Genomic DNA, 24,711 nt, shown 5'->3' with positions numbered 1-24,711 from the left:
GCAACAGGGATTGCCAGGCTCCAAGGGACTTCAGATTTTGTGCTAAATTAGATTCCTGCGGAGGGAAAGATTGCTGCTATCGAGTCCTGTGAAAGGCAGGAGAAAGATCCTGTGCTGGCTGTGAATAGGTTTGCGGCGCAATGCAGTGTCAGACCAGCAGGGGGTCTGTGAATTCCCGGGGCTGCCTAGATGAAAGAGCTGGGCAGAGTAGCAGCAGCGTGGCATCCCTCTCAGAGAAAGGCCCACGTGCACAAAATACTCATCTTCAAACCTCTGCAGTTGTGTCTCCACGGGGAGCCCCCCACACACGGTCGGTCTTTGTGCAATCTGCTCCGGCTTGGCAGAGAGGGAAGAGGAGATTGTCCTCTGCAGAACAACGAGGTGCTATGGGCTGTTAGCAGGGCTCTTGCAGAGGCTGCTATGCAGGTGTTTACGTCTCTTTGCTAGCTAGAGGTGCAGGAATCTCTCTAAGCAGCAAAGCAGCCGCCCTTTTTCTAAGGCGAGAAGAGGAGATGAAGCTCTCACAGGTACTGAGCCCTGGCCTACCACGGCAATAGCCATGCAGGTGCCTCCGCTTCTATATCGGAGCCGTGCTGCGGGGCTCCACCCACAGTCACACAAGGCTTTGAAGCTTCAGCTTTAAATCACCGCAGCATGGTCCCAGCTGGGACCAGGACCGCACATCCCCAGCCAGAACCTCCTGCTGCTGTTCGTAGTGCTCAGCGCCTGACCACAGGAGAGGCCGTTTCTGTGACGCCATGTCCATCGAGGTTCTGACAGAACAGAACTTGTTTAGACAAGTCACAAGAAATGTCCCTTTGTGACTGCAGAGCTCTCCATGTCGGAGCGTGGCTGCCCTGGGCAGAGCAGCCACAAACGGCCTTTAACCAGCCTTTGTTTATGAGGGATTTCAGCACATGAACAGTAACATCACGGCGGAGACTAGGTCACAAAGGTTCCAAAACCCTTCCTCTCTTCATCTGAGGACAGGGCTCCTCGTACCCCGCAAACCACCCTAGGCAGGTGCCTTAGCTAGACTTCATCTCCGCAGGTGTGACTGCTTACACAGCGCTCGCGGCGAGAAACCCTTCCCATGTGTCTGTCTGCACCATGTTATTTAGTGGGCCATCATCTATTCGGTAGGTACAGAATCCACCCCCCAAACGGCTGATAGCTAATTCCAGCCCCTCGTCTATTTTAACTAAGACTTCTTCTCCTGTGTATATAGTTTTCATTAGAGCTGAAGTTATTTTCCATTTGTAATTGACACAGTCTACTTCCCATGTGTGTGTCTTCATGCAATGAAAGCCCCCCCGAGATGCTCTAGGGCAGGATTTGTGCTCCCTGTTGCAGTCCTGCCGTGGGGCAGTAGGTGTCTCTCTCAGCCTTCCCTTGGCCCTGGCTGCGCCCCTCGTCCCTGAGCCGCTGATGCCGTGCGGGGTGCCAAAATGGCAGCTTTCTGAACATTCACCTTGATGAGCAGACATGAAAAGTGACTCATCCCGCAGCGACTGTCTGGCAGAAGGATGGGCTCAGACAGCAGACAATGAGGGACTGGACGCATTAACACACTGCATTACAGAGCCCTTTGTTCTGTCCAAGATCCAATCATTTCCTAGTTGTGTTCTTCTGAAGAGAAAGAATAATACAAATAAAAATAATAAAAAAACCACGGAGGAATTTAAAACCTCCCCCAGTCTTTGTTCTGGGAGGGAGGCAGGGAGGGAGGGAGATGTTTTCCTAATGCCTGATCACCAATCAAGAAGAGACGGGACAATGGGAGCTGCTGGGCTGTGGAGATGGGGCTGTGCAGTAGCACACATCACTTGTTTGCTCTTGAAAGCGATCATGCTATTACTCCAGGTTCTGCTCATTGGAAATTCATTAGCAGGCAGACGCACAAACTAAATATGTACGGCTGCATGCACACTTCTGCCACAATCTTCTAATCAGACCCAATATCAAAAGCCGGGACAAAAGGATTTATTTCACACTTAATATTAAAAACCACCCCAACGATTGGAGCTTAACCTGTGATCGTCCTGGCCTCTTTCATCTGCACAGAGAGAAGGAAAGTGTGGAAATGCCGACGCTGATAAATACTTTACAAGCAGCTGTAACAGCCCATACGTATAAGCACCGGAGTCTTTCCAATAACGGCAAAGCTTGCAATCCTGCAGCATACATGTGTGCATCTGTTACTAACCCATGCGTGGGTGTATCATTGGGTGAAACATACTACTACATCCGCAGCAGTGCTGAGAGCGTGAGGAGGAGACAGAAAAAGCCCAAGTGGGAGGTTTTGGCTCTGGTTTTATCATTTCTATCATTTGCCTATGAAGCTAGGGAAACTGTGCAGCCTTTATCAGTCACGGAAAATACCCCAAAGGCAACATGCCACAGATCAAAGGCAGCTCTGGCGTTTGCGCTCATGTGGGTTTCCCTGCCAAATAGTTTAAGTAATATGATTAAAACACAAATTCCATAAACATCCATTTCCCATCTGTTTCATACGAAGGTTCTGTGTCATCCGCAGTTTCATTCCCCTCCTCGCATTCATTAATATTCCATGGGAAAGCAAGTGCTGCCCTCAGCCCAACCTGTGCAAGGCGACAGCTCATGACAAAGGCGGCTGGTTCCATGGTAGGTTTGCGAACTTTCTAACATCTCCTCCTGCCAGCCCCTTTCCCCAAGGGGGGCACCGCAGAGTGGGGGTCCCCAGGGCGAGGGGCTGGCACAGGGAAATCAGGGCTCAGTGGGGTGGAGTGGGGGATCTGTCCCCAGAGCGAGGGGCCGGGGTGGGGAAATTGGGGCGGGGGGAGAGTCTGTCCCCAGAGCAAAGGGCAGGGTGGGAAATCTGGGACACAGCGGGGGGGGGGGGGAGAGGCAACAGCCAGGATCCCCCTTCCAGGACAGCGTCGGTGGCAGTCTCCAGCAGCTGCTGCTGCTCTTCCCGCACTCTCAGTGGCAGAGGCCGGTTCCTGCGGGCAAGCAGACTAGTAAGTCCGGACCCTGTCAGGTTCCCTTTTTGACTGGACTTTACAGTCGAAAATCAGACACCTGGCAACCCTATGCTGGGCACAGGGGCTGAAGGACTATGCCACCATTGGGGTGGGCGCAGGGGACAAGGGAAACTGCTGCAGATGCAATGAACGGGGGAGGGGATGTACTACAGCACTACTGTACTGAACAAATACAAACAATAAAGCCCAGCACATCCCATGCAGCAGAAAGCTCTCTGGAGTCTCCTCCAACTCCCACTCTTAGCCAGAGGACAAGCCCGTGCAGTAAACAAGCCCCCCCACTTCTCACTTGTTCCCTGAACTGCACCAGGGAGGAGTGATTTCACTTCTCCAAACAGACAGCCAGCAGCAGAGACAGGAACGGGGGCGACAAGTCCTCCATAGTGATATTGCCTTCTCAGATTGCAGTGCACATCCCAAGAGGGAGGAAAATATAAAAATGCAGTATGCAAAATCTCTTCCTGAACTTGACAAGCAGAGCAAAGGAGCGGAGGGTCCCAACCCACCCCCACACTGAGCATCTGCAACACTGGGCTAGAGTCATGAAAGGGAAAACAGGAAGAGCGTTTCCGCTGGCGGAATTGTAATGAGCCCTAAAGGTTATTTCTCTGCAGTTCTAATGACAATTTCCAAATCTCTCTGTTCATAGGAAACGGGTGCTTTAGCTCTAATCACATTTGGATACTGTCTGGAGCACACACTTTATGTCAGGCTGCTGTGGAGTATCAACAAACATGAATTAGCAGCAGCATGGTCAGATGCTACAGGGGAGAAATAACAAACAGGGAAGTCTTGTATAGTTTGCACTCTGCAAATGAAAACGATCTCATTACTCCTGCCAGGGACTCAGCAGGTCACTTGAAAAATATGTATTAAGAAAGCTCTGCAGATCTTGGGAAAGGTCCCCTCCGGGAGAAGAGGAAAGAAAAACAAACGGAAAAATAAAAGAAAGACGAAACTGTCAGAGTGGCATCGATAGCTGGGAACCTGCCTCCCTGTTCATGTGACTGGGTCAGACTCTTCCCATGTGAGCTCAGCCCAATCCATGGGACATGGGGTGCTGCCTGCGCCCCTCCCCCGTCCCACACTGATACCCCCTGTGAGACACGGGGTGCTGCCTGCGCCCCTCCCCCGTCCCACGCCCTGACACCCCCTGGGACACAGGGCGCTGAGGTGGGGCTGCTGCTCCCGGTTCCCCATACATCTCTCTCTGTGACGAGCAGGTCTGGAGCCACTGCAGAGCTCAGTCTCCCTCGCGTGATTCCTTTGATGCTGGGGAAACGGGGCAGTTCTCACTGCCTGAATGTCAGCTATTGTGACGTCACTGCAGCAAAACGGGTGGGATTCCATTTCTGGGCCGAGCTCAGGTGAGCTTCACGGAGACTTGAGATGCTTGCCCTCCCTTGCCCTACTTCCCCATCGACCGCTGCTTTGCCGAGGCTGTGAGGAGCACACACCGATGCTGTTCGGCTGGTCCGGAGAAGTAGAGCAAACGCTCTCACAGTAGCACTAGCCCTGTGTAACCCTGAAGGGGCTCCTGGGCAGCATAGGGCTGTCCCTCCTCGGGTGGCTTCTGTTGGGTTGCCTTCACTATTGACAGTACCTCTTTCTGGGCCTTGCTGTATTTTCTCCTCATGGTGACCACCTCCTTCTCCGCTTCAGCAAGCTGAGTCTTCGCTTCTTGTGTCTAAGTCAAGAACCATTAGGAAATAAATAGCCAGACAGAAAAATACCCTTATACCACTCTATAAATCTATGGTATGCCTCACCGTGAATACTGCAGGCACTTCTGTAGCCCCATCTCAAAAAAGATACATTAGAACTGGAAAAGGTGCAAAGAAGGGCAACAAAAATGATTCAGCATAAGGAACAGCTTCCATACTAGGAGAGATTAAAAAGACTGGACTGTTCAGCTTTGAAGAGAGACGACTGAGGGGGGATGTGACAGAGGTCTATAAAATCATGACTGGTGTGGAGAAAGTGAATAAGGAAATTTTGTTTACCCCTTCATATAACACAAGAACCAGGGGTCACCCAATGAAATGAACAGGCAGCGGTTTAAAACTAACATAAGGCAGTACTTCTTCACATAACAATCCATCAACAGGTGGAATTTGTGGCCGGAGGATGTTGTGAAGGTCAAAAGTATAACTGGGTTCAATAAAGAATTAAACTAGTTCCTGAAGCACAGGTCCACCAATGGCTATTAGCTAAGATGGCCAGGGATGCAACTACATGCTCTGGGTGTCTGAAAACCTCTGAGTGCCGGAAGCTGGGACTGGATGACATGACAGGAGAGGGATCATTCAAAATTGCCCTCTTCTGTTCATTCCCTCTGAAGCATCTGGCACCGACCTCTGTTGAAAGACAGGATACTGGACTAGATGGAGCATTGGTTTGACCCAGTATGGCCATTCTTAGGTTCTTAAGAAGATACATAATAGGTTAGGAGTCTCTCCATGTTTCTATAGGAAATCAGGGGCTAGAAATTGGCAAAATTCAGCAAAGTGGAGGATTTTAACTTCCCTGATATCTGCTGCAAGACTATCACAGCACAACATGATATGAGCTGCAAGTTCTTAGCATATGTAGACGAAACAATTTGGGGGTCATCCATGTTGGATCTGGTTTTGACCAGCAGAGATGAATTAGTTGTGAACATGAAGGTGGTAGAGGCAGAGGAAAGAGAAGAACAACCACAGGAGGCCAATGTGGCTGCACAAGTAACTTTTTAGCTATCTAAAAACCAAAAGGGGTACATACAGGAAATGGAAGAAGACGGTTACTAACCTTCTGTATCTGTTGTTCTTAGAGACATGTTGCTCATGTCCATTCCAAGTAGGTGTGTGCATGCCGCATGCACCGTCACCAGAAGGTTTTTCCCCTTGTGGTATCCGTAAGGTTGGCTCTGGTGCCTCCTGAAGTGGCGCCTCCATGGCGCCCTATATAGGGCCCTGCCGACCCCCATCTCTGGGGTTCCTTCTTGCTGGCTGACTCTGACAGAGGGGTAGGTGGGTGGGCCATGTGTTACATGAGTAACACATCTTGAACAACAATTATCGACGGTTAGTAACTGTCTCTTCTTCAAGTGCTTGCTCATGTCGATTTCAAGTAGTTGACTCCCAAGCAGCCCCGCAGAAGGAGAGGTCAGAGTTCAATGCACGACTGACACTGCTCTACCAACTGCTGCATTGTCTCTAACTTGTTGAGTAATGGTGTAATCTGCCACAAACGTGTGGATGGATGACCATGTTGAGGCCCAACAGATGTCTTGGATTGGGACCTGAGCTAAGAATGCCTTTGAGGAAGCCTGAGCTCTTGTGGAGTGAGCGGTCAACACTTGTGCCGGTATCTTCATCAAGATATAACAGGTTCTGATACAGGATGTGATCCAAAAAAAGATCCTTTGAGACGAACCTGGACGACTGTTCATCATGTCCGCTACCGCTACAAAGAGTGGTGTCATTTTTCTGAAGGGGTTAGTCCTTTCCATATAGAAGGCCAGAGATCATCTGACATCCAATGAATGAAGCCTCTGCTCTTTGCTGTTGGCATGCGGTTTTGGATAAAGGACCAGGAGAAAAATGTCTTGGTTTGAGTGAAATTGCAAATCTTGTCTTTGAAGAAGACTGTGTAGGGAGGCTCCGATGTGAGAGCCTTAAGCTCTGAAATCCTTCTAGCTGACGTGATGGCCACCATAAAGGCTACCTTTCATGCAAGTTAAAGAAGCGAACATGTTGCTAATGGTTCAAATGGTGGCTTCATCAGTGTTGATAACACTAGAATAAAGACCTATTGGGGAATTGACTGATGCTTCTGAAGGTAAAGCCTGTCTAGACCTTTGAGAAAGCACCCTATCATGTGATTAGCAAAGACCGAATGGCCCACCTCCTCCCAGGGATGAAAGGCCAAGATTGCAGCCAAGTGGACTTCGATTAATGATACCAAAAGCCCCTGATGCTTGAAGTATAATAGGTAATCCAAGATCAGAAGTATGAATACCAGTTCAGGTGGAGTACCCTTCTGTGTGACCCAAATGGAGAATCTTTTCCATTTAGCCAGAGAACTGCCCCACAACAATTCCTAAAACAGATCTCTTAGAAAAGCATCCAGTCTTGATTTAAGAAGATCAGTGATGGAGAACCACCCTTGGTAAATTGTTCCAATGGGTTAATCACTCTCACTGTTAAAAATTTATGCCTTATTTCCAGTCTGAATTTGTCTAGCTTCAACTTCCAGCCACTGGATGATGTTACACATGTTTCTGCTAGATTGAAGAGCCCATTATTAAATATTTGTTCCCCACCTAAACACTTACAGACAGTGACCAAGTCACATCTTAACTGTCTCTTTGTTAAGCTAATAGATTGGGCTCTGAGTAGCACCCTAAGGCAGGTTTTCTGATCCTTTAATCATTCCCGTGGCTCTTCTCTGAACCCCTCCAATTTATCAGTATCCTTCTCGAGCTGTGGGCAGCAGAACTGGACACAGGATTCCAGCAGTGGTTGCACCAGTGCCAAATACAGAGGGAAAAATAACTTCTCTATTTTTACTCAAGATCTCCCAGGATCACGTTAGCCCTTGTGGCCACAGCATTGCCATGGGAGCTCTTTAAATATTGCTCTTAAACCAGAAATTTTGGTCTCATGCAAGAACTTCCCAAAGGAATCCCTGCAGAGTGCAGGCAAAGAGTCTAACATGAGGGTTAAACTAGGTGACCCTTGTAGTCCTGTCTAGCCCATGGTTCAACGATTCATGCACTCTCTGAAAGCTGCCACGGCTAGGGCTCAAACGCTCAGTGCCTGGGTGTAGCTCTGATTCAGCAACCACCGCATGTCACCGTGAGCCCCCAGCTGCTGTGACAGCAGACAGCCTGCAAACTCTGTGGCTTCAGCAGGGTCCTAGCCTTGCTGTACATGCCCATATTACTCCTGTAGGAGTGTTGGTTGGCATGCACCAACCTTGAGTTCCTAACTTAACCCCTTAACAACTTCAATATGCCCCCTCAGAAGGTCAGTGGGTGCAGTGCGCTAGCTGAGATAAACCTGGAGAGATCAGTTTGGAGGGGTCAGTGCCATAGTTTGAGCAACACACGTTTGCTAAAACATTTTGCCATAAGATTTTTCGAAGAACAAGATGATTTTGTAGCTCTTTTTTTAGAGGGGAATTCTCTATCTTGGGATCCCCTTGCTCAAATGATCCCGAATGTGGAGCACTAATACTCCCAGCACCCTCCGAGGCCCAGCACATTTCAGAACAACGTGAGCCACTATGACACTTAGAACAGTCCATGTGATAAACGGAAAGCAACACTCAATCTCAACTGCAGCGGAGAGCGGGTGCTCAGCCACACGCCGAGGCCATCCCTTTCCCCAATGAGCTGCCAACGGGCCTCCCTGTCTAGCAACAACTTGCTCTTTTGTCAGCTGGCAACTGTAGAGCTCAATCTGCTCCTCTCCTCATGGAGCGTGGTCTCAGCAACGTCCATGGGACTAACAGGTGCAAAGGAGTCTTCATTGCTCTTACCCCCCTGGTCCACACACAAAGCCCTCTCAGCCCAGCCCAGTGCTTTCACGTTTCAACCCAGGCGAGCTCAAGCGACGCTTTCATTGGGCTGTTACCTGCCCACGGTGAAGTAAGGCAGCAGGTTATTCCACTCAAGTGCTGACCGTCCTCAATGTCACCCACATTCCCCTCATGTGCCCAGAAGGCAGACAAGTTCTCCCACAGCTCACTGGGAAAGAATCTTAGAGCTGCTCAACTCACCGCATCTCCAAGAACCAAGAGATGTGTCCTGCTCCACTCCCAGAAGTCCTAATGACACACACGGAGGAGCACAGCCTCTGTGAGGGCATGGCTGCTCACACCTGGACTAGGCTAACCCGGGAACAAACCAGCCAGGTTAGCTCTGCAGTGAAGACACACCCGAAGGGAAGCTCACAACCAAAGGACAGTGAAGTCCTGATGTAATGCTGAGATACAGCCAGTCTACGGGCTCCTGATCCACACGCTGCTGCCCAAGCAGGTCGGACAATCTGCATCGCACTGCATTTTAATTCGTTCTTTGAAAATCTTGCTGTGATTAACACATACATAAAAGAGAAGACAGGAAACAAGAAATGCTGCAACCAAGGATCCAAGGAGGATGACGGTGCCTGAGTAACTGGAGCCCATGACATCGTCATATGTGGAAGGACAGGAGGGGTGATTACAAGGTGTTCCAGCTAGAGTTCCTGATGCCCATGGAATCTCAGCTAACACGCTGTTTAATTCTGTCCTCTGGAGAAGGTCAGAGCATGAAGCACAAAACCTGCAGACCAGTGAAGAGGGATGTAATGTAAAGAAACGCCCACGGGGAGTCCTGCCGTGTTCCAGCTCACAGAGCTGTTAGCTGTGGTAACGCCATTTGCACATAGCCACAAATGACTCAATTTACTAATATCAGGGTCTTTTGTATTAAAGTGAAGGTTTTCCCACGGATATTCAATGGAGTGCTTTGTACACAGCACATAGGCCACTTTAAAAAACATCATAACTGAACATGCATTAACCTGCAGAAATACAAATCCCCTCCAGGCAAAGGAAAGAACATAAGAACGGCCATACCTGGTCAGACCAATGGTCCATCTAGCCCAGTATCCTATCTTCCGACAGTGGCCAATGCCAGGTGCTTCAGAGGGAATCATCAAGTGATCCATCCCGTCAGCCATTTCCAGCTTCTGGCAAACAGCAATCCCTGCCTATCCTGGCTAATAGCCATTGATGGACCTTTCCTTCATGGACTTATCTAGCTCTTCTTTGAACCCCATTATAGTCTTGGCCTTCACAGCATCCTCTGGCAAGGAGTTCCACAGGTTGACTGTGCATTGTGTGAAGAAATACTGCCTTTTGTTTGTTTTAAACCTGCTGCCTGTTAATTTAATTTGGTGACCACTAGTTTTCGGGTTATGAGAAGGAGTAAATAACACTTCCTTATTTACTTTCTCCTCACCAGTCATGATTTTATAGACCTCTGTCATATCCCCCCTCAGTTGTCTCTTTTCTAAGCTGAAAAGTCCCAGTCGTATTAATCTCTTTTCATTTGGAAGCTGTTCCATGCCCCTCATCATTTTAGTTGCCGTTTTCTGTACCTTTTCCAATTCCAATATATCTTTTTTGAGATGGGTGGCCAGATCTGCACGCAGTATTCAAGAATTGGGTGTACCATGGATTTATAAAGAGACAATAGGATATTTTCTGTCTTATTATCTCTCCCTTTCCTAATGATTCCCAACATTCTGTTAGCTTTTTTGAGTGGATGTTTTCAGAGAACTATCCATAGTGATTCCAAAATCTCTTTCCTTCTTCAGTGGAAACAGCTAATTTAGACCTCATCATTTTGTATGTAAAGGGATGGTCGCTGGATCAAACTGCTCTTTAGTGACACTTCGGGGAGTCCACACAAGGCTGATGTCTGGTGCTCTCAGTGCACCAGGTCCGTGGTTCTCAAACTGCTGTGTAGCATCCAGAACTGCCCTTACGGCCATCCTGCAGACAGCTGGCTAGTCACATGGTGCTGGTGCTCCTGGCTTTTGGGTGCTACATTTAATGAAGGCACTGAAACACTTTATACACTTTCCTAATATCACTTTTCCAAGTAAGCAAATGCTACAGTTGCTGCTTCAGGCACGTGCAGTCATGAGTGGTAGGAGGGAGATGGCTTGTGCCGGAATGATGGTGCAGGAGACTCTTGCGGCGTGTAATTCTCACTACAAATATCTGAGAGTGGCTGTGTCGGCGCTTTCCAGGTCAATGGAAAGAAATGGCCCTGCCCCTGAAGAACACACCATCCACATTCAGACGTGACAGACTCAGGAAAGGTAACAAACAGCAGGGAAAAGGCAGCAGAATGGTTATAACCATACAGTGCACGCACATATCTTAATGATTCAATTAAGAGTCCTACAGTAATTATGCAAAGCTGTGTATGTCATGTGTTTGGCATAGCCATAACTTCCATGGTCTTCACTGTTGTTTAGAATTGAAACTGCCCCAAAGCATGTCCCTCCAGTGCTCAGAATGCCCTGGTCACTTCCACCTGGTCTGCCTGATGCTGAGCAAACCGCCTACAGGAACTGTTCCATACCACTGTGTCCTGCCGTGGGAGTCTTTGGGCTGGGTGATCTTTACATACTTTTAAGATACTAACAGTGACTATTTAATGGTTTTCTGATGGAAAGTCAACTTGCCCACAGTGCCCCGGGTATGCCAAGATGCTCCCTGTCTGTCTGCCGTGACCAACAAGCAGCCTGTTGAAGAGCTGGGGTAAGAGTCCACAGCAGCTGATGGGGGAGGGAAGGCTATGCAGTGCACAGTGGGTTCATGCTCCGTGCACGGATGTACAGCTATTTCTGCATCACACCAAATTAGGCAACCTCTGATTTCGGACACGCATTTCTCATCATCCCTTGGAAGTGATCTGGGCAGCTGCCTGGCCACAGGGCAGATTTAGATGGCTGAAAAGAACGAGTGTTTCTGATATTATGCCATGTCATCTGGAAGGTCCTAGTTCGGATGTACTAGCAGAATTCCAAGAACCAGTCACCACAATGCACGGTCACATTCTAAAACCAGCTGTCCGCAGAGAAACGGAAAAGAGGCGTTAGTAGATGGACCGGAGCTTCCCTGGCTATTTCAAGCCTCTAACACTGTCTAATGCTGAATGCAGGTTCCTGCTGAGGGCCATTGACTGTAGCGAGTGCCACACCTGCAGGCGAGGGGACCACCTCCCTGCACCAGCAGTGTCACTCAGATCAGAGACTGGCTTCCTGGGAACACCCACGAGTGGTGCAGCTGTGAAGTGAAATGCTCCAGGAGTCAGCCTCACTGTGGAAACACATTACAATCTTTGCAAATGCCCACTTCTCTTTCTGTGCAGGGAGCCCCCACAATGAATGCCTGGGGGGTTTGCGGGTACCTCTGCACTGGAATCAAAGACCCGCAGCATAGCTGCGGCTGGCCTGGATCAGCTGACTTGGGCCACAGGGCTCAAACTGTGGTGTCGATGTATGGACTTGGGCTGGAGATTGGCCCTGGGACCCTCAGAGCTCTGGGGTCTGAGATCTTGGGTTCCAGCCTGAGCCTGAACATCTAGGGTGCAATTTTATAGCCGCGTGAGCCTTAGTCCCTGAGCAGGGCCCGCCATGGGTGTTCAACTGCTGTGTAGATACACCGTCAGAGGCCAGCTCTTCAGATGTCCCTCTCCTGGTGTCACAGCGCAGTCGCTTGTTTCCCATCTCCTCCATCACTCATGGTGTTCACTGCAATCTCCAAGCATTCCAGCTAATGTCTGACCTGACATGCAGGGAACATGCAGAGGGAACAGAGCAGTTTGGGGTCTGTAATAGCAAAGTAAGACCCTGTCCTTCCTATCATGATGAACCTGTAATCCATGGATTATTAAAAAAATCCCAGAGAAGCCACTACGACTGAATGCCAGCACGTCAGGTGCTTGTGCACGGAGTCATTGTGTGCTTACAGGGTGCGACAGACAGACACAATCAGTAGCAGCTGCTGATTACTACGAATACCCAGCCTGCCCCCCACAACTGCACTACACTTCACACCTGCAACCTCCCTCTCCAAGCCCTCTTCAGAAACCACATCCTCCCCAGAGTCTGTGTCAGGGACACCAACCCCTCCCCAACGTCTGACATTCCCAGCAGGATGTGCACCTTTCAAAGTACAGTACACCCCACAACTGCTTTGGACTAGCCTCAGTTCTCCTTAGACAGCCTTCTCCCTCTCCACTCACGCCTCCAGTGGGCGACACAGGGAAGGCCCTCTGAACTGGTTTTCTGTGGCACTGTATACAAATGTTCGGTAATACAGACACAAACCAGGATAGCGGCTCTTCCTGGGCAGCATGCCAATGGTACAACAACAGTCAGTGTGCGCTCACTGAAGTGACTTACGCAGCGTCCTCTGCCCTGCCCTGCCCTCTGCAGTCTGTCATGCACAGCTCCCGCAGTGTCGGATGTAAAGCTGCCCACCTTCTGATCCATCTTACGGGTCAGACACACCTTCCCTACACACTAGGGAGGGTCAGACTGAGGCTCGCGAGTTGCAAGCGGCTCTTGGCAGCACACGCTATTACGACACTGTGTGATTTAATTGTTAACCAATCAGGAGGCTTTTACTAGGTTATTAACCTATGGTAGTTGATAAAATAATAATACTTGGTCAATTATTTTGGGTGCCACCGACAGCTTGGTTGGCTGCTGTACCACTGGGATCTGAGTATCTCTACTGTGTATGTTCAGCTGCACGCCGTCTGGCCCCTCAGCAGAAGAGTCAGTCAGTTCTGGGCCACAAGGAACCGCGGCCATGCCTAGCCTGCCCGTTCTCTGTGACGCCAGCGCTTGCATGGAACAGAGGGGCAATCAAAGAGCTCCTTTTCTCAGACTGGAAGCACAAAAATGGGGCAGATCTTCCCAGGGCTGTTCTGTGCTGTAACAACAAGGAAGAGGAGACTCGACGCTATTATGGAAACGCTCCCCTCTTCCTGGAGCTGGTTAGAACAATCACAATTATATAGACTAGCATTCTTTCACTCTGAATTAAAGACCATCCACTTCAAAACCCAGCCAGACGCTGTCTGATATCCAGGAAAGTGCCTGAAGAATAAATTGCTCCAATCAGAACCAAAGCATTTCTGTTCAGCCACGAGCAGGGAGGTCTGTGTTTGTAAGTCTCTCCAAAGGCAACTCCATCTTTACGCTTTCCTCTCGCTTCCCTCTGAAGCACAAGGCCTGCATGCTGCAGTGCTGCGATGCAGCGTACTGGTAAATATTCACTGGATCCAAGCTAGTTTCCCCCAGTCTCTTCTAAGGGCCCTGCAGCTATGCAAACAGCAGCAGCTCTGCTTTAGCTTCACAGCCTGGAGGACTGGAAATTACATGCAGTGAAGCCAATCCTAACCACCATTTCAGCCAACAGCTCCCTTGTCTTCTTTATTCTCGCCACCTTCCACAGGCCTGGCTATTGATCCCATTAGACAACGGGTCTCTCATCACACCGCACCTACCAGCTTCATTCAGAACCCCTGGCCACTGTGGACATCGAGCTGTAACCTGCTCTGTGCTATGGAAATGCTCAGCTGTTCACAGCTGGCATCAGACAGGGTGTGCAGACACGCTCCCCGCTTAGCACGTGCAGCCAGGCATACTGTGCCCCCTCCCCCCGAGATACACACCTGGGCACACCTGCACACGCCCTGCCATGCCCTGTCCCAGGCACAGACCCGGGTAAACGCGTGTGCCACACATGTGCCCCCACCACCCTGCTGCCTGAGGAAGGCACATGGGCACACTCGCGTCTGTCCCTCGGCTCCTGGAGTGAACACAGGCACACATACACGTGCCCCGACCGCCCTGTCCTTGGAGTGCTCACGGGCACATTTACATATGCTGCCCACCTGGCTGAGTGCACATGGGCACGCTCGCATACACCCCCCCCACCTGGCTGAATGCACGTGGGCACGCTCACAACCCCCCCCCACCTGGCTGAATGCACGTGGGCACGCTCGCATACACTCCCCCCCACCTGGCTGAATGCACGTGGGCACGCTCGCATACACTCCCCCCACCTGGCTGAATGCACGTGGGCACGCTCGCATACACTCCCCCCCACCTGGCTGAATGCACGTGGGCACGCTCGCATACACTCCCCCCACCTGGCTGGGTGTACGCAGGCACGCTCGCATACACCCCCCCCCCCCCCTGGGCTGAATGCACTTGGGCACGCTCACATACGGCCCCCCCATCTGGCTGGGTGCACGCGGGCACGCTCGCATACACCGCCCCACAACTGGCTGAGTGCACCTACAGCTCCCTAGGAGAGGTCATCCCGTCCTCCTGGATGCAGATTTGGCCGCCATGCCCCACACGCCTGGCTGTGTGACTGTAGCTCATTGCACCGGGGGTGATCACATAAGCGCAGAACGTGGCACCCCACCTCCTCGACGGATGAGCCATTGTGAGCACGACACCCTGGGAGTAGATCCCTCCAGTGACCCCGGCCTGCTCCTGTTGCCTATTCCAGACCTTGGGGACAGTGTCCAAGGCACCGAGACGTATGCCATCGAGGACAGCCCGTCTATGACCTACCAAGACAGCTGGCTCCTTTGAGGCACTCAGTGAAGGAGCACGATCGTCAGCAAGAACGTTGCTGTCTGTCATGTGGACTCCCAGGGGCATTAGCCCAGTTCAGAGCAGGGGGGCATGCAAGGCCTGCCTCTCTGAGAAAGCTGTTCCATGTAACCAGAATGATTATTAAAATGCGTGCATTTGTGTACACACCTCCATCCCTCACCGCATACACACGGCCCTCCCCTCCATGTACGGATTCCGATAGCCAGGGACAGGAGAAGCACAAGAGACTCCTTGAAGACAAATAAGGACTAATTCACCTGACACTGCTGTACAGATGGATGAGCATTTAGAAAACCCAGAGACAGACAGACTAGGAGAAGTCAGGGAACTGATATCAGCCAAGTTAGAACGGTTACTAGAAATAAAACCCTGCTTCTGTTCTGTATTATGAAAATGATCTAGCGAGACTCGGAGCGGTGTACATTTTCCCACTGGCCTTTTTATGAAACTGACCCTTTTGGTCCATTGCTCGCTGAGGACAGAGCCCTACTGCACTGCCAGTCACCTCTTTGGCCTGCAATCTCAAGCGAAGTATTGCAAGAGTCTAGAAGACTTGTTGGCAAGTCTCTCTGTTGTGCCTACAACAATGTGAGCAAAGCACTGAGTCCCCAAGGTGAAGGGGGGAGTAATTCCCCCAGCAAAGAACACTTGGGAAGCAGCCAACTGACCGTGGCTCATCTTTTCTTTATAACCTCCTGTCACAGTTCTTCCAATTCACTAGGCTACAAAGTACCATGAATGGGACAATAACCCTGCCTCAGTGAGACCAACAGACAGTCAGCGATGATTTCTTCCTAAGACCAGGACTCAGCCCCCACTGTGCAACTAGCACACACTCCAACACATGGGTCCATTAGGAGAACATCCAACCGGAGAGCCAAATATATAAAGGAAGGAAGTGGCAGAGGAGGGGGAGGGGGGAGTCCTTCATAAAAATCCAAACTAGACAGCCCACAACTTGCAGGGATTCTTTACACAGAGAAAGACGCAAAATTAAGACAGAACAAAGTTGGTCTTGTGATAACAAGAGCCCAGAGCCTGACTGACTCAGTGTATTGGTTGGGAAAGTCACCTCGCCCCCCTGTAAAATGTTAAACGCTAGCAGGGCTGGAGAAAGGGAGACTTACTACCCTACTGATTAGCGCTCCGTCGGTGGGAGGTGAAATATCAACCCCCTAGGGTTTAATAAACCCCCTAGGACCCCTGACTTTGCCTGGATCACCAAAGCCTGCTCGGGTGCTGCTGCCGGGCGAGGCCTGGCACAGTTGTCAGCAGTATTCACTGCATCATGAACCAGGCTGTGATCAGTGGGGAGGAAGGTGTGGCTATGCTGACCACATCCAGCTTAAAGTTTGCAGAGGACATCAAAATGGAGGGAGTGGTAAATAATGGAGGACAGGTCACTGACTCAGGGCCATCTGCGTCGCTTGGTAAACTGGGTGCAAGCAAACAACGTGCATTTTAAACGGATGATGTAAATGCACATTTCAGTATGAAGGCCATTCTGACAGGATGGGGGGAGGGGGCTCTATATTGGGAAGCAGGGACTCTGAGAAAGACTGGGGATCATGGTGGATAGTCAGCTGCACACTCAGCCAGGCCCCTCATCCCACTCTGGTCAGAGCCCTATTGACTGTGGTGAAAACTGGACAACCAGAAAAGCCGGATTTCCACAAAGGCCAGGCGTTCCCAGTTCTCTAATTCCCCCCAAATCAAAAGAGTTCTGTCCACTGGTGCGCAGAACATCCCCTGGCATTTTGGAATTGACTGGCTGTGGCACTGCATCCAGACAAGCAGAAAAGCCCTGGCCTGGCCTGCCTGCAGGATCCCCTCCCTGCCCCGCCATGCTGCCACCAAGGTGCTGGAGCTAGAATCCCTTGTTATACAAGAGATGGGGCAAGACTCTGGAGCCGGCTCTCCCCTTGTGGCCTGAAATAGCCAATTCATGGCCTACTGCAAACGACTGTTTGCCAGGGCTTTTGGAGAGGGGTGTGGGTCTGCTTCCCAGAAAGGAAAGGAGCGTTTTTTGTAGGTGCTGGCTGGCAGGCAGAATTCCTTTTTGAATAATTATGTTAATGCTGCTGGGATCATGTGTCAGAGTACCCAGAGCAGTGTACAGACATCCTGTCATTTACAGTGAAGTCCATTTCTGTACCTATCACAAACCACTCATCAACAAGTATCGCTTCTTTTTAAGTATAGGAGCCTACAGTTAGGCTCCTAAACCCTATCTAGGCTTCTAAATATGGGGCCGGATTTTCAAAATGCTAAGCACCCAGCAACTCCGACTGGAGTCAAGATGCCTAATATGGGTCTGGTGCCGAAAGCTAATCTCAGATTTCCTAAGTCATGTACAGGACAATTGTCTGATTTTTGGAGGGCTGGGGGAAATTGGCCAGAAGAGAACCATCCTGTATGTTCTCCTTGCTGATCAGAGTTGAATTGGAATAAAAGAGAAGGTTGAAACCAGTAATAACAAATTACTTCTAAGTGAAGGACTAATTAAAATCCGTAAGAGTGTGAGACAGCTGTAGGATCTTACTTGACCCCATAATTAAGGCACAGCAGATTGCAATTCTTCAGGAAAGCAAAAGGACAGAAACAAGGCTAAGGGCTGACTCTACTGTACTGCCATCACCAGCGTATGTGAATGCACCAAGATTTACAGGTAAGCTCTCTGTTCAGACATGGAGAAGTGTGAAGGGAACCAATCAGAAACCGAGAATCAGTTAAGGCTGACAGGGGGAAGGCTGCTAGAAAGCAGAATGAATTAATGTTGCCAAAAACATTAAGGGAACTACCAAGCGCTTTTACAAAACTATCCAGAGAAGAAGCGCCCCAACTAAAAACTAAGATGGGAGACAAAACCAAGAATGCACCTAAACTGGCTGAAACTAAACTCCAGATCAGAGTCTCTCTAACAGAAATGAGGGAGGGAAAAAGATTGTGCAACTAGGAAATCAAGAATCTCTTATTAAAAGAGCTATTGCTAAACATCAGAGAAGGGAAACTTTGGGAAAGCGGAACATATTCAGGTCAGCAGAGCCAAAGGACATGAATTCCAGGGTATGAAAGAAATGAGCCCAGCAAGGAGCCCAAGCCATTAACAATCATCTTTCTTGTTACAACTGGGCAAGTCTAAGACCTAGCCTCAATATTAAAAAAAATTCACTAAGCATCTAGGGCTTGACCAGCTGACTGTACGGTCAATGGGAATCAACACCTAGGCAGTGATGAGCGTGAGCAATACGCAGCACGAGGACTTTATAAAGAAGGAAATGAGCTGCAGGAGGGGCTCTACAGATAGGTAAGCCATGGGGCGGAGGGCTCTGTTCAGGGTGCCCACCTTTGCAGATGGGAATATTACTGACTAGTAACTGTTCTTTGCAAGTTGCTCCCGAGCATTCACACTTGTAGACCAGGGTGCCCCTGGCAGCAACTGCCTTGAAAAGCCATGTCCACTGGGCTGCACAAGCAGTCGGGAATAAGGATGATATCATCATGCTACTCTGTATAAGGGAGTGCACCCCCTCAACAGCCTCCGTTCCGTCTCCCTCGACTCCAGAGTCCTGACACTGAATACAATTCTAACGTAGAGAGAAAGCGGACAGGTAGTGTGAACGCACAGAGGCAACTCTTGGTAAATAACTTCGCTTTCTTCTTTGAAGGCCTCTGTGCATTCCCACTCATGGGAGATTAACAAGCAGAGTTCCACCAGGTGGGCAGTGGGCAAGGAGTTCTTAGCTAAACATGGACAGTAGCATCGCCCTCCCAAACTGAGCTCTGGAGTGCAATGCTAAGTCCAAGGAGCGGGGTCCGGTGACAGTGTGCTCTGAACTCCAAGTGCAAACCCTAATCCGAAGACAGAGGCTCTGCCTGGTAACAGGTTCTCCCTGTTTGTAAGAGGACTATGTTAGTAAGAATTAGATAAGAACTATTACAGCGCGACATCCGATGTGCTCTGCAGTTCATACCCCTATAGGCCGTACCGCTGTGCAGTGTAGACAAGTGCAGAGAAACAGCCAGAAGGAACATAAGACTATAAGAACGACCATACCGAGTCAGACCAATGGTCCATCCAGCCTAGCATCCTGTCTTCCGACAGTGGCCAGTGCCAGCTACTTCAGAGGGAGAGAACAGAAGAGGGCAGCTATCGAGTGATCCATCTCTTGTCGTCCAGCCCAAGTTCCCAGCAGTCAGCGGTTTAGGGACACCCAGAGCATGGGGTTACATTCCTGACCATCTTGGCTAATAGCCATTGATGGACCTATCCGCCATGAATTTAGCTAATTCTCTTTTGAACCCAGTTATTCGTTTGGCCTTCACAACATCCTCCGGCAATGAATTCCACAGGTTGACTGTGCATTGTGTGAAGAAGTACTGCCTTATATTTGTTTTAAACTGGTTGCCTATTCATTTCATTTGGTGACCCCTAGGTTTTGTATTGCGTGAATGCCTAAATAATATTGTCCTATTCACTGCCTCCACACCATTCATCATTGTATAGATCTCTGTCATAGTCCCCTCAGTCATCTTTTCTAAGCTGAAGAGTCCCAGTCTTTTTAACTTCTCCTCAGGTGGAGTCTGTTCCATATTAATATACCTTTTTTGGGATGGGGCAACTAGAACTGCATGCAGTGCTCACGGTGTGGATTTAAACAGGGGCATGTTGAGATTGTCTGTCTCATTATCTATGCCTTTCCCAATGGTGCCGAACGTTCTGTTCGTTTCTTTGACAGCCACTGCACACTGAGCTGATGTCTTTGGAGAACTATCCAGAGTGACTCCAAGATCTCTTTCTGGAGTGGAAACAGCTAATTTAGACTCTATTGTTTTGCATGTATAGCTGGGATTATGTTTTCCAATGTGCATTACTTGCACTTATCAACAATGAATTTCATCTGCCATTTTGTTGCCCAGTCACCCAGTTTAGTGAGACCCCTTTGTAACTCTTTGCAGTCTGCTTTCGACTTCACTATCGTGAGTCATTTCGTATCATCTGCAAACAACCACCTCGCTGTTTACCCCTCTCTCCGGATCATTTATGAATATGTTGACTAGCACAGATCCCAGAACGGATCTTTGGGGGACCCTGCTATTTACCACTTTCCACTGTGAAAACTGATAATTTATTTCTACTCTTTGTTTCCTACCTTTTAACCAGTTACTGCTCCATAGGGGACCTTCCCACTTATCAGGGCAGCTGAAGCACAGCCTCTGACCTAGGGAGAAGTGTTGGGTTGGGCTGCAAGCTGAAAAGAGTACTTCTGGTGGTCCTAGCAAAAGAAGCTGTTTCCTGTTGTTTGATTCCTTCTGTGTTCAGAGACACAGGACTCTGCACATTCTTTGTGAATAGACAAAACTGCCTCAAATACCCAACTATCACCAACGTCTGCACCCAGCTGGAACAGCCACTCGGCTCGAAAAGGGGCTGCAGTAACAAATGGCAGTATCATCTCTCTAGCACACATGGTGGCAATCTCGAATCACCCAACGGAGCACAGCTCTCTGACTCCAGCTGTAGGTATCGTGCACACTGCCCAGAGAGGGACAAACTTCCATACAGCTGATATTCTCCAGTTTGGTGCCTGGATGCTGGGTGCTGCAGAGAGTGTCTTACCAGCAGGCCGGCATCCCCAAGTTCTGCCTGGAGTCTGTGCGTTGCTGCCTCTTTCTTCTGCAGCTCATCCTGAACATCAGCAAGTCTCCGCTGCAACTCTGCCTGCTCCTCCCACTGATGCTCTGGCATCTCACAGGAAAGATTCCCGCTGGCTTTTTCCCAGGTCCTCAGGCCGGACATCAGCGTCTCAGTCTGGTGGGGAGACACAAACACAGCTCACCAAAGGAAACCTGATGCAAGCCTGAGCGGCCCTGCTGCCTACACTGCGCATACGTTAACACCATGCTGCCCCTCAGGTGTGGTCTGCAGCACTCCTTTCAGAGAGAACATCCGGGGTGTCATTCTGATGATCTGACTCCCCATTCCCTGTGTGCCCGTGGAAACTACCACCAATCCCTGCAGGTGCTGGACACTAAACTAACCGCCCTTCCTGTTACCAGTTTAGCTCTCTGAGTCTCTTGCCTCAGCTCCTGGCAGAGACTCAGCCCAGACTGACTGATGGCGTCAGGGGAGGATTTCATGCTTGTCAGGGTGTGGGCTTTTTGCTGTGCTTAAGTATTTAACAGGTGAAGGTCTAGGGAATGCCTTCCTGTCCCAGCCAGAGATGACAGCCTCTGCCTGGGAAGAGAAAGACAGGATCCCTTCCTCTCTCTCGCTGTATTTTTCAGGAGACCCCCACCAGTTTTAGATCATGGGAATTATCTTCTCCTTGCTGGCCCAGCCAGAGCGACCGAGTTCCCAGATGGCCACTGCCGGGTGACTGCATCAGACGGGGACCTCACCAAGTCAGCACCACTCACAGCAGCTCTGGAGATTTCGCTGCTAAACACTGAAAAATAGGGGTCCCCCCAATCTCACCGAACAACACGTGGTCTCCTGTGTAGGACGGAGTCCAGCCCCTTCCCTAGCTCTGCACTCGTGACCTTCCTATGCTTTGGGGTAACTGCAGCTGTATTGCACTCCCGCAGTGCCCAGCCTGGTCTCAGATCTCCAGCTGTCACCTGCCCCTGGGCAGGGTCCCTTGTCCCGCTGTCTGCTGACTGCACAGCTCCCTACGTTCCTCTGGGACAGCCCCAGCCAGGCAGCTGTGCCCAACGGCCAGTTCCTGAGCATTGCTGCCCTCCCAGGGCTCTGAGCAGGGCTTGCCAGCCGTGACTTACCACTCAGCTCTTCCTACGCAAACACGTTCACTCTGAAAGTAAAAGCGCTGCAGAGAAAACAGATCAGACCAACACACATTCCTACATGCCCGCTAACAGCTAACCAGACGCCAACCTCTTTCTAACCCTTCTGGGAACATTGGGCCCCCCTTGGACCGAAGGTCCTGTCCGATTGCTGGATCAGTTTGAATCCTGCCTTTTTAGATCAAAATCCTTTTCTTTGTCGGTTGGTCTCTGGAAATCCCAGTCCGGACCAGTCCCGGGAGGGGGCGGGGGCACCTCTTGGGCAGTGTGTGACACCTGCCTGATTCACCTTCATCACCCTCACCGTGTTCGGCGCCTGGAGGAGCTGTGGCAACCCTCCCGCAGGGGGTCTCAGACAATCCCCGGCCCACAGGGATACATCGGCTTATTACAAGATGGTCCCCAAAGCTGCCGCAGGCGGGTGCAATATCGGTCACCCCCTCGTTACACGGGGAGATAGCTGGCTCCGCCTGGCCCTGCTTCTCTGGCCACTGGCAGAGTTCCTGGAAGCCAAGTCCAGCCCTCATTCTTGCCCTCTCCAGCCCAGGAGACAGGGATGAAATCTGGGAGCACACTCAGACCATGGACAGGGAAACCCCGAGCTGGCTGTGAGAGACCGAGATGGCCCGTCCAGCGCTGTGCCCTCGGTACTGCAGAGAAGGCAGGAAGGGGCAGGGGCTGTCTGATGGGACCAGTGTGGGCCCTTACATCAGAGACGACGCGGGTGCCAGCAGAGGGGCCTGCCTGTGCTCCTGCACTGTGGGGTGCGTGTAAGCGGGGGAGGGGCTGCACTGCGGGGTGCGTATAAGTAGGGGGTTGCAACATGGGGTGGGTGAGTAGAAGTGGGGGGGCTGCACTGCAAAGCACTGCGGGGTGGGTCTGAGCAGGGGGGCTGCATTGCACTGCGGGGGGATAGGAGTGGGGGGGCTGCACTGCACTGCGGGGGGGTGAGTAGGAGCGGGGGGGCTGCACTGCACTGCAGAGTGGCTGCACTGCACTGCGGGGTGGGTATGAGTGGGGGGGCTGCACTGCACTGCACTGCGGGGTGGGTGGGTAGAAGCGGGGGGGCTGCACTGCACTGCAGGGGGATAGGAGTGGGGGGACTGCACTGCACTGCACTGCACTGCACTGCGGGGTGGGTGGGTAGAAGCGGGGGGGCTGCACTGCACTGCACTGCGGGGGGATAGGAGTGGGGGGGCTGCACTGCACTGCACTGCGGGGTGGGTGGGTAGAAGCGGGGGGGCTGCACTGCACTGCGGGGGGATAGGAGTGGGGGGGCTGCACTGCACTGCACTGCGGGGTGGGTGGGTAGAAGCGGGGGCTCTCTGCGGCGGAACGAACTCCCTAGTGAGCATAACAAGAGATCTGGATTTCCCTTTCAGGGCAGCCGCAGTCTCTGCTCGGGCTGCCGGGGCAGGCCAGGCCCCTGGGGCGAAGGAAGGCGCACAGAAATGGTGGCGTGGGACGGTTCGCAGCTGCTCGATGCCGGCTGTAAAGTGCAGCGCTCCTGCAGCACCAAGCGGTTCAATCTTTAACGAAACGAGCGGCACTGCTTCCATCTGACCGGGAGCCGAGAAGCCTTCAGCTGCCTAAACTGGAAGCTCTGTCCTTCTACGGGCAGTGCCTAGGCTGCCCAGCCACCCAATGCCTGGCAGGGAATGGAGCTCTTCCAAGGCCCTGCTGATTTATTCAGGTCACAGAGAGGACAGCGGCTAAGGGAGGTTAACGGCGGCTTTCTTGGTTTCATTCCAGGAAGACATTAGCAGGGCTGTATTAACCAACGACGTGCCAGATACTGATCATGCACCTGGAGAGCTCCTGGCAGGCAGGCTGAGCTGCGAGCCCAGCACTCACACTCCTCGTGCTCAGCGACACCTGACGTGCCAGGCGCTGGCTCCCGCCACCTCACCCAGCTGCAATAATCCTGGCAACAATCAGGAGTCACCCCCCAGCCCCCCAAGGATGAGATGAGCTTCACAGTCACGATCAAAAAAACCAACTGGTGTCTGATCAGCTCAGGGTCAAAGTCCAGCCTCAGCGAGGCATCCAGACACACAGGCCTCCCTTACCAGAGGGGACCCCTGCCCCTATGCGCAGCTGCCAGCCTTGCCCGTCCATCCCCCCCTCGCCCCCGTCCCCTCACCTTCTCCTCTATACAACTCCACGGTCTTCTGCCCCCCACCTGTCTGTACATTCAGCACCCCACATATTTCCCTCCCTTCTCCCTCAGCATCTCCTCCACTTCCTATTATCCCGCTCGGCCTCTGCCCTCCCCTGTACCCCATCTTCCTCCTGCTCCCCTCCAGTCCATCGTCTGCCCCAGCATTCCCCAGCTTCCCCTCAGTCTGACTCCTGCCCCCCACCTCCCTGTGTGTCCCTCAGTCTGCCCCCTCCCCCCAGCTAGTCCCGTACCTTCTTTTTACCAAGAGGTCTACTTACAAGACCCGCATTACCTCCAAGCTCTTCTATTTACCAAGCTTTGGACACAGGCTGTCTTACCTCTAGCAGCTGCTGGGATTGCAGAGCCTCATTCTCTGCTGCTGCCTGGGCCAGGGGCACATGGCACTCCCCAAGCTGAAGAAAAAGCACACGTTAGCCATTCAGCTCCACCTGCGAACAACTGTCACCATACTAACAAACCAACTGCACCACTCTGCAAACCAGTGGCACGTGCCTCTCTCATGTGTCCTTAG

The 24,711-nt window shown here is 51.2% G+C and overlaps 1 protein-coding gene across 1 annotated transcript in view; it reads right to left on the bottom strand.

The window, feature by feature from the left end:
* Positions 1–24,711, bottom strand: part of PMFBP1 (polyamine modulated factor 1 binding protein 1) — a 245,967-nt gene that overhangs the window by 51,780 nt on the left and 169,476 nt on the right. The window contains exons 8-9 of the mRNA XM_067543437.1: positions 24,518–24,592; positions 20,835–21,026 (exon numbers count right to left, since the gene is read on the bottom strand). Coding sequence (XP_067399538.1) covers positions 20,835–21,026; positions 24,518–24,592 — 267 coding nt within the window. The remainder of the gene's footprint in view (positions 1–20,834; positions 21,027–24,517; positions 24,593–24,711) is intronic.

Source organism: Emydura macquarii, unplaced genomic scaffold (assembly GCF_026122565.2).
Source record: "Emydura macquarii macquarii isolate MOO-44397 ecotype Brisbane River unplaced genomic scaffold, CSIRO-AGI_Emac_v2 contig_839, whole genome shotgun sequence".
In the NCBI taxonomy this organism is placed as follows: domain Eukaryota; kingdom Metazoa; phylum Chordata; order Testudines; family Chelidae; genus Emydura; species Emydura macquarii.
This window is presented reverse-complemented; position numbering and strand designations above follow the sequence as displayed.